At 48.4% G+C, this 10749-nt stretch overlaps 1 protein-coding gene across 1 annotated transcript in view; it reads right to left on the bottom strand.

Moving 5' to 3' along the window:
- The window catches only part of SMG9 (SMG9 nonsense mediated mRNA decay factor), a 21324-nt gene extending 19969 nt beyond the window's left edge, over positions 1-1355 (bottom strand). Inside the window, exon 1 of the mRNA XM_007943114.1 lies at positions 1320-1355. Within this exon, the coding sequence (XP_007941305.1) occupies positions 1320-1355 (36 nt within the window). The remainder of the gene's footprint in view (positions 1-1319) is intronic.
- Between the last annotated feature and the right edge of the window lie 9394 nt (positions 1356-10749).

Raw genomic sequence — 10749 nt, 5'->3', positions numbered from 1 at the left:
CACAGTGCCTAAGGCATCTGACTGCTAATGAGAAGGCTGGCGGTTCAAACCCACCAGCCACTCCACAGATGGAAGCCTGGGCAATCTACTCCCATAGTGCTATCACCTCGGAAACCCAAGGAAGGGTTGCTATGAGTCAAATCCAACTTGAAAGCAGTGAGTTGAGTTTAAGGGTTCTGGTGGTATAGTGCCTAAGGCATCTGACTGCTAACCAGAGGCTGGTGGTTCGAAACCACCAGCCACTCCTTGGAAGGAAGACTGGGCAATCTACTTCTGTAGAAAAACTGCCTCAGAAACTCAAGGAGTGGTCACTATGAGTTGGAATCGACTTGGGGAGCAGTGAGTTTGGTTGTTTTTGTTTTTGATTACACATTCTTGGCGGGGGTGAGGGGGGTGCTTCCTCAAATCTTAAGCACTTCTTCACACATGCCCAATGGGGAACTCCCAGAACCTAAGTGCCTACCAGCAAATTATTTGAGAAGACTTTGCCAATTCCTAGGAGTTCTGGTGGCGCAGTGGGTATTTGACTGCTAACCAGAAGGTCAGTGGTTCAAACTCACCACCTGCTCCGCGGAAGGAAGACGGGGGAATCTACCTCAGTAACAGCCTGAGAAACCCAATGGGGGTCACTATGAGTCGGAATTGACTAGATGGCAATGAGTTTGGATGTTTTTGGTTCCCAATTCCTAATTCTCTATGTTTATGCCCCACACGAAGAGGAACTTTCCTTTCCCCTCTTGGCAAAAAATAAAAACAAAAAACCTTAAGAGTCTGTTTATACATTTTTCTTCAACTCCTCAATTCTTCAACATTTATTTACAGGCTTCTATATGGGGCCTTTCCTAGAATTTCAGTCTACTACGCGTTGGGAGCTCTGGTAGCATAGTGGCTAAGGCACTTGGCTGCTAACCAGAAGGCTGGCGGTTCAAACCCACCAGTCACTCCTCGGAAGGAAGATGGGGCAATCTACTTCCGTAGTGATACTGCCTTGGAAACCCAAGGAGGGGTCACTATGAGTCCGGTCCGACTCGACGGCACATAACAACAACAACAACGCGGGGGGGGGGGGCTTGGCCAGTAATTAGGAAGTTGCTTACAGGCCTCTATGGGAGACCTCACAATATTTCCATTTACACACCATCTGGAGAACATCCCAGTGTTTAAGGGTCTGGCTACAGGCCGCCTATTTAGGGTACCCCCGTAACTTAAGATTCTCTTTATCCATTATAGGAATGGCCCGCCCCAGCACTTTACGGCCAGTTTACAGGCCCTCTCGGAAGGTACTCACAGACTCTAAGTTCTATTTACACATTATTTACCTCCTCGCCATTCGCCACACCGGGGACGAATGACATGACGACCCTGGCTCCCTACTCAGTTCCTCAAACTCGCCGAGGCAAGGTAGAGCAACCGTTTAACGGTCGACACTGGGGCGGGGCCTCGACGACGTGCCCCGCCCCCCGACGGTGCGTGCTCCTCCGCGGGCACGCAGGCCCCTTACCTAGAGCGACTGTGGAGTGGTTGCTGGGGTGCGGCGGAGGTGGGTGTGGATGGAACGGGGAGGTGCGGCCGGTAAATGGCGGCAGGGGGACGGAAGCGTGGGAGAGAAAGGAGTGCTGTCAGCCAGCACTCCAAATTCGGTCTCGGCGTCCCGGAAGCGGCACCTAAGAATGGCTGGCCCGAAAGAGAAAGAGAAGGTGCAGGCGGTATGGTGGGGCCAGGCGGAGATCAAGTCCCACCGCCTGCTGGCCTTGCGCATGCGCTGCGAGCTGGGCGTGAGAGAACCAACGTGAGCGTAAAGCGGAGCATGCGTGGATGGAGGCGGTTGGCCTCAGCGCGCGTGCGGATTACCGAGGGGCGGAGGCAGGTTGCGTCGATTCCGCTCGGTGCGCAAGCACTTCGGCGGCTTGCGGGGCAGAGGAAAGAGGGGGCTTATGAGATTTCGTGTTCGACTCCTGCCCTCTCAGTGTTGTTTGCGGGATGCAGTGGGGGTGGGACAGCAGAGAGGAATCTCAGTGTCCTGTGCTGAGTGAGTACCGAGAACACAGGCAAGAATCAGACTTGAGGTAGAAAAAGATTTCGCCCGGTCTTTGGAGGGAGGCGGCCAGAAGATCAAAGCACATACGTTAGGGCGTGGGTCTGGCTCGACCCTGAAATACTGACAAGGGCACTCCAGGTGGAGGTAATAGCCAAGCAGAGGCACCTGAGCCTGAGAGGAGCCTTAGAGAAAGGTCCAGACTGGTTTGACTCAGGGTCCTCCCGCGGTGGGAAGTTAAGCGGCAGAGAGCAGAGATTCTAAGAGCCTCTATTCTAAAGGCAATGGTAAGGCAGACTGTCGGAGCAGAAACCAAAACCTCACTGCTATTGAGTCGATTCCAACTCTTAGCGACCCAATAGGACAGAATAGAACTGCCCCACAGGGTTACCTAGGTTGTAATCTTTATGGAAGGAGACTGCTTCATCTTTCTCCCGTGGAGCCGAGAGCTCCAGGCCAGGAGGGCTCCTTGTCTGGGAGCAGAAACACCTATTAAATTCTTTGCAAACCGGTCAAAAATTTAAACGCCTGCAGGCTGAGCTCTGTTCGCGCCAAAGAGGAAAACGACGGAGAATATGCCCTACTGAGAGTGATTTCCAGGAGGAATTTAAATACTTTTTCAAGAAAAGAGAGAAATAACCCTGTCCCCTCCGTCCGTCCCCCCCCCCCACACTTGTTTGTAGATATGTAGGGGAATGGAAGATTTCCTACTTTAAGTCTGAATTTCATTTTAAAAATTATTTTTGAATAGGTAATACATAAAGGAGCCCTAGCGGTTCAGTGACTAAGCTCCCAGTGGGCTGCTACCTGAAATGTCATTGGTTTGAACCAACCAGCCACTCTGTGGGAGAAAAATGTGACATTCTGTTTCTGTAAAGATTTACCATTTTGGAAACTCTATGGGGTAGTTACTTGTCCTAAAGGGTCACTGTAAGTCAGAATAAACTAGATGGCAATGAATTTTGATAATGTGTGCAGGAGCTCTGGTAGCATAGTGCCTAAGGCACTTGACTGCTAACCAGAGGGCTGGTGGTTCAAACCTACCAGCCACTCCTTGGAAGGAAGGTTGGGCAATCTACTTCCATAGTGATACCCCCTCAGAAACCCAAAGGGGTTGCTGTGAGTCGGGTCCACCTTGACCACATATAGCGACAACAACAACAACATAGAAGGCAGTGGTGATTCACTGGTAAATTCTCGCCCTCCTTGCAGAAGACCTAGGTTCGATTCCTGGCAAAAGCATTCCCTACGCGCCAGTATCTGTCCCATCAGTGGGGGTTTAGGTGTCATTATACTGCTGAACAGGCTTCAGAAGAGCTTCCAGACAAAGATGGAATAGGAAAAAAGGCCTGACAGTGTACTTCTGAAAATCACCAAGTGAAAACCCTGTGGATCACGTGATCTGATCCCACTAATCTGATCCCACTGTGCGTGGGGTCACCATGAGGCTAGGCCAGGGCCAGCTCAACGGCTTCCTTCTGGAGCTCTTGTTAAGCAAAACATTGGAGTTAAGAGCATGTGCCTGGGTTCACAAAGCAGCCTGACCTTGGCCAATGTCTTTAACCCTCTCCTCTACAGCCTCATTTGTAAAATAGGGATGATGACACTTCACAGTATTGCCAGCAGGGTTAAGTGTATGAACAGTGCCTGGTGCATAATGGATTGTCCTTATTTTGAGATGTGTGATGACGATGATGGTGGCAGTTGATTCTTAGCTGCTCCCTCCCCTCCAGGCTTCATCCCAGCTGCCATATTCCCTCTACCAGTGCCTGGAAGAACCATTTCTCCAGGCTGCCACCGGGAAAAAAAAAAGTTGCCATCCAGTCAACATTTGCCCTAAAGCAAAGCTGAGAAGGTAAGGGGGGGGGGACGACAGGGAAGCTAGATCAATGGAAAGGGAACAACCAGAATGAGAATGGTGGCACACCATGAGAAGTGTAATCAGAGTCACTGAATGGTAGGTGTAACCCGTCGCTATTGAGTCAATTCTGACTCACCATGACCTTGTATGACAGTAGGACTCCTCCATAGAGTTTTCTTGGCTGTCATCTTCATAGAGACAGACAGATCACCAGACTTTATTTTGTGATGCCACAGAGTGGGTTCGAACCACCAACCTTTTAGCTTAGTCAAGTGCAAGCTGTGCCACCCAGGGAGCTTCCAGGCTGCCACAGGCTGGATGAGAACACCAGTCACAATGAGTTCTCTTGTTTATCAGCTCTCCAGAAGATTGTAGGTATTTAACTAGCAGATACTTGGGATAGGCCATCTCTGTGTCGTGTCTGTCAGAGTCCCTTAGCACCTCCATCTCAGGCCAGGTCTGTTCTCCTTATCTGAATCTCAACTCCAGACCACCCTCCATACCTATCTCACACCTGGGCACCCACCATTCAAGTGGAAACGACTTCAGAAAGGGGACAGAAGAGGACTGGCATTGACCATGGCCCACTGTGTACCAGGCCCTGTGTTCTCTGCTTTCTGGGCCCCACCACAGTCGTCTCCTTCCCTCTTTGAACTGATGCAGAAAATGCGTCTGAAACGCCCAACAGACAGGAAGCAGCAGGGCCTGGATTCAAACCCAAGTCTGTGTCACTCCAGGGCGAACCCACATTTTTTCCTTGCACCGGGCAGCCTGCCTGGTGGTGAGTCAGTGATGTGGTCAGGCACCCAGAGAGCCGCCTTTTCTTTTTCTTGGCTGCACAGTACACCGATGTGTGGCTGTATTATGCTTTATTTAACCATTCCCCAGGCTATGGGCATTTAGGCTGTTTTTGAACTTTGCCTATTACAAACATTTGCTGCAGTTACTGTCTTTGTACATCTGATTACATGTATATGAACAGTATGATCAGTAGAATACCTTGTTTAAGTGGAGTCGGTGGGTCAGAGTGTCCATGCTTTGGGAGTTTTGAGGGCCATTACCAAATGACCATTCATTCATTCATTCATTGCTCTATTCATTTCATTCATTCAGATACTAAGCTTTAGTTGTCCACCGACACCAGGTAGAAGCTGGTGAACAGGGCAGAACACCTGCCCTCCAGGAGTGAGTAGTCTAGTAGGGAAGACAGACAAAAACAAATGACTGGATATGACATGAGGCATTGGTAGCTCACTGGTAGAATTCTCAGTTTCCGTGGAGGAGACGCAGGTTCGATTCCGAGCCAGTGCACCTCGTGTAGCCACCACCCATCTGTCAGCGGAGGCTTGGGTGGTTGCTACGGTGCTAAACAGGTTGTAGTGGAACTCCTAGACTAAAACTAGGAAGAAAGACCTGGCAACCACTTCCCAAACTCCACCAGTGAAAGCTCTGTGGGTCACAACAGCCCTACCAGCAGCTGATTCTGGGGATGCTGCAGGCCTGAGCAGAGTTTTGTTCCATTGTGCGTAGGTTCGCTGTGGGTTAGATGGGGGCTAACAACAAGATAGAATATGACATCAGGGAAACGAAGCTTGGAAAGGGAAATCAGTAAGGGGATTGGGAGTGACAGAAGTACGTGGTGCATCAGGTGGTCGGGAAAGGCTGCTGTGAAGAGGTGACATTTGAGCAGAGGCCAAAACCGAAGTGAGAAAGTGACCCACGTAAAGATACTCGGGGACGGTGAGTGGAAAGACGGTGAGATGAGAGTGGTCCTGACTGTCTGGCATCATCAAGGTGGCCAGAGTGCCTGGAGCCTATAGGACAGTTCTGGTAGCACAGTGCCTAAGGCACTTGACTGCTAACCAGAAGGCTGGCGGTTCAAACTCACCAGCCATTCCTCCGAAGGAAGGTAATGCTGCCTCGAAAACCCAAGGAGGGGTCGCTATGAGTCCGACAGCACATAACAAACAACAACGACAGCCTGCTGAACTGTGAGAAAAATAAACTCGTTTGTTCAAGGCACCCATTTGTAGCATATCTGTTACAGCAGCGCATGATAACTAAGGCATTGGTTTTTGGTGAATTTACACAGCAAATTAGGTTCTTATTTGATAATTTCTGTGCATATTGTTAAAGAGCCCTGGTGGCGCAGTGGTTAAAGTGCTCAGTAGCTAACTGAAAAGTCACAGATTCAAACCCACCAGCTATTCCACAGGCGAAAGATGTGGCAGTCTGCATCTGTAAAGACTTGCAGCCTTGGAAACCCTGTGGGCCAGTTGTACTCCATCCTGTAGGGTCGCCTTCAGTCAGAACCAACTCAACAGCGAGCGTTTGTACGCTTGTCCAGTGACTTTGATTACATTTTTCACAATATGTCAACAGTCTCATTATTTCTATTCTGATTGTTCCCTTTCCATTGATCTAGTTTCCATGTCCCCTCTCAGCCCCACGCTTGAATAATTTCTTTTAGAAGGATTAGCACAAGGCTGGTCCCTATGAGGTGGAGGTTAAAGACATCCCAAATGTCCAGTTTTTTTCCAAACTGCTGTACCACTCCATCATCTGTAACATCAACTCCCCCTCCTCCTTCCAGTATTCTCTGTCCTGTCTTGGGGTTCCGTGTCTCGCTGTAACATCACACAGAACTCATTAACTGCCGAGACAATGGCTCACACAACGGTGGAGGCTGGCAAGTCCTACATCCGTGGGTCGGGTGTTGATCGGGAGGATTCTCACCCGCGTGGTTGTAAGGGCTGGTGAACCCACATTGGCAGGTCAGATAACGGGCTGTTGTCTCAAACACCGAGAACTGGGAGTGAGATGATGGTGAACTACATCAGGATCCACAGCAAAAGAATGAACTTGGAGAGCATTCACATCTATACCCTCAAGGAAACTAAAGGTGGGGCCTTGAGTCATACCCTCTAGTAAGATAAGACTCAAGATACATCCTCCCTCATTAACATAAGGGAAATAATGGACATCATTAACATAATCCTGCCTCATTAGCATAATGGACAGTTCCTCCCAAAATGGGACCACAACCACAGGCGTAGAGAGTAGGACTTACAGTACATTACAAAACGAAGGCCTGTGGCTAGAAGGGCCACATTAACTAATTCACTGCACTGCAGGCCACCCCTGGCTCTTCTAGCCACTGGGCCTTTCACACTTGAAGCATTAACTTGCCCCTTTCAATCATTTTACCAGTCCCAAACAGTCATTTACAAGTACAGTAGGGCAACAAGAGCTCTGGTAGCATAGTGCCTAAGACTATTTGACTGCTAACCAGAAGGCTGGTGGTTCAAACTCACCAGCCACTCCTTGGAAGACAGGTTGGGCAATCTACTTCCGTAGTGATACCACCTCGGAAACCCAAGGAGGGGACGCCATGGGTCAGATACCACTCGACAGCACTGGGTTTCAGTAGGGCGAAGAGTCCTAAGGTGAGGTCACTTCAGTACCAACCATTCAGGTCTGCTCCAGGTGTCCATCTGTTCTGTTCAGGTCTCCAGAAGTCTGTCTCTACTCTTTCTGGCCTCATAAAATTTAACAGCTTATTCCCTGAGTGTCTCTTTGGGTATCAGCATAATGTTAGCTATCCCCCACTGCATAACCCATTTGTTCATTCCTTTACCTTCAGCTGTATTTCTCCTTCTTTCCATTTGTCATTTATTGTTACCTAACTTTCCACCTTGGGAAGGGACATCAAGTTCAGCTGCTGGGCCAGTCCAGATTGCTGATAGCAAGACCAGTCTAGCAGGTGCTTCCTCCTCAGTCCACTCCCATTCATGTTGGGTAGGGTTACATGTGTACAATCCTAGTGGGCCATCTTGACCACTAGGCAATATGACAGTCTTCACTGCCAACCCCAGTTTTGCCAGATGAGGGGGAAGGTACAATCCATCCCATCAAACCCTTGGGAATTCTGGCAGATGGGAGTTCTGCTGATGTCAGATGGATCTTGACTGAAAGCACAGAATACCAACAAGATATTGACCTGTGTTGTATTGACTATGCAAAGGCATTCAACTGTGGATCAAAAACTTACGGATAACATTGTGGCAGTATAGTGAATTATGGTATGGCTCTTCTAGCCATGGTCTTTGTGATCCCCACCAGATGACTGGATGGAACTATGCAAATGTAAGGTGCTTGTAGCCCACCAAGGAGATTAGATGGCTTGTTAGTAGTGTAAATTGGGTACATGGCACCCTTGAGGGGATAGGACTGTGGAAATGGTGTGTATGGAACCCAAATGTGGAGATTGGGTCATTCTACTAGGCTTAAAATGAGCCCTCCCAGAGGCAGAAGGGGGATCTCACTACCATCAAGAGAGAGAAGCTGAGAGTGGAGCATGTCCTTGGACCCGAGATCCCTGCACAGAGAGTCAGCAGCAGCAGAGGCAGCAGAACCAAGAGACTGGCACGAGACAGAGCAGCGGGCTTGCCAGCCCACAGAGTGAGAAAGCTGAGTGCCTTTTGGCAGGGGCCTTGCTAGCAGAGTAGGGTGCACCTGTTGGCAGACCTGAAAGAATTTTGTGGCACTTGCCCAAGCCGCAAAGAGACCAGGCCAAGAGGCCAAGGGTCAGAGAGAGATGTGCCTACGAGCATGGCTGAGGGGAGGCTGTCCTAATCGAAGAATTGTGTCCTGAATTTTCCTGAACCTGAATTGTAACTGGTTACTTCCCTAATAAGCCCCATAATTGTTATTATGGTCTATGAGTTCTGTGTCACCATTGTACTAAAGTATTGAACCTAGCAGAGAAGTAGCGAGTGCCATGGGGGGGATGGGCACTGTCAGAATTACTTGGAGGGTGGTTGGAGGTTGGTGGGCATGTCTGACTTCCACCTTATTAGAATCAGCTTTGGGCTATTACTGTTGATCCTTCTTCCCCACCCTCACCCCTTGTGAAGTAGGAGGAGGCCAGAGGATGCAGCCCCCATGCCTTATTTTTTGCAGTTGTGAAGAATGGTAATGCCAAAACACTTCATTGTACTCATGAGGAACATTTACATAGAGCAAGAGGCAGTCCTTCAAACAGAACAAAGGGGTAGTGCATGGTTTAAAATCAGGAAAGCTCTGTCTGGGCTGTAGCCTCTTACCATACTTATACAATCTCTGTGCTAAGCAAGTAGTCCGAGAAGCTGGACTGTATGAGGAACAGGGCATCAGGATTAGAGGAAGGCACATTAACAACCTAAGCTATGCAGAGGACACGACCTTGCTTGCTGAAAGTGAAGAGGACTTGAAGCACTTATTGGTGAAGATCAAAGACTACAGTCTTCAGTATGAATTACACCTCAACATAAAGAAAACAAAAATGCTTACGACAGGATCACGACAAATGGAGAAAAGATTGACGTTGTCAAGGATTTCATTTTACTTGGATCCACAGTCAACACCAATGGAAGCAGCGGTCAAGAAATCAGATGACCTATATGACCATGAAACAGGAAGAACTAGATGGTGCCCGGCTACCACTGTCAGCTACTCAGAAAGGGATCAGTGCAAGAGATCCTGGATAGAGTGGGAGAATAACGTGGAACAAAACTCAAAATCGTAAAAAAGGCCAGGCTTACTGGTCTGATAGAGACTGGTGAAACCCCCGAGACTACGGCCTTGAGTCACCCTTCAGGCCTGGGATTGAACTCACTCTCGTGGCTTCCAGCCAAACAGTAGACAGGCATATAGGTTGAACATTTATACCAGGTAGACACACTCCTTAGAACAGTCAATCATGACAGATCAGAAGGGCTGTGTTTGCACAGGGAGATAGCTTGGGGGCCAGGAATGCATAGGAAACGAGGACACAGGGAAAAGGTAACTACAGGGAGAAAGTGGGAAGAGAGCTGTCCCATTCTGGGGAATTACAGTCAATATCATGAAATAAAATGTATATGAACTGCTGTATGGAAAATGAATTTGCTCTGTAAGCTTTTACCCAAATCACAATTAAAAAAAAAAAAAAACCTGCAGAGAAAAGGAAAAAAAAAAAAACTCAGATAACTTATTGCACTGGTCAAACCTGCTGCAACAGACCTCTTTAAAGTGTTGAAGAGGCTTGCCTGACCTAAGCCATGGTATTTTCAATAGCCTCATATGCATGTGAAAGTGCACAATGAATAAGGAAGACCAAAGAAGAGTTGATGCCTTTGAGTTGTGGTGTTGGTGAAGAAGACTGAAAATACCATGGACCGCCAGAAGAATGAACAAATCTGTCTGGAACTAAGTGCAGCCCGAATGCTCCCTAGACGTGAGGATGACAAGATTTCATCTCATGTGTTTTGGTCATGCTCTCAGAAGGGACCAGTCCCTGGAAAAGGATGTCATGCTTAGTAAAGTAGATAGAGCGAAAAGAGGGAAGGCCCTTAATGAGATGGATCGGCACAGTGGCTGCAATGATGCGCTTAGTCAAGCACAGCAAAGACTGTGAGGATGGTGCGGGACCAGGCATTATTTTATTTACTTGGAGATGACAGCACCTAACAACAACAGAACAGAAATTGCCTTTCAAATGTCATGTATTGTGCTGAAGCATCTGGAAACTTTATAGTCCAGAATCCCAGTGGTTGCTGTAGCACAGTGTTCTGTTTTTTGGCATAAGCTCCAGTTTGCAAAAGTACATGTGGTAGATACCTCCAAAATCATGTCTGAATGTGGATCATAAGCGGCTAAATGCAAGGAGGCGTAGTGCCTAAGGCATTTGACTGCTAACCAGAAGGCCTGCAGTTCAAACCCACTAGCCACTCCTCGAAGGAACGTTGGGCAATCTACTTTCATACTGATATTGCCTCGGAAACCCAAGGAGGGGTCACTATAAGTCAGATCTGACTCCATGGCAGTGAGATGC

This window comes from Orycteropus afer, unplaced genomic scaffold (genome assembly GCF_000298275.1).
Source record: "Orycteropus afer afer isolate SDZICR_OR568_19922 unplaced genomic scaffold, OryAfe1.0 scaffold00099, whole genome shotgun sequence".
NCBI classification, from domain to species: Eukaryota; Metazoa; Chordata; class Mammalia; order Tubulidentata; family Orycteropodidae; genus Orycteropus; species Orycteropus afer.
This window is presented reverse-complemented; position numbering and strand designations above follow the sequence as displayed.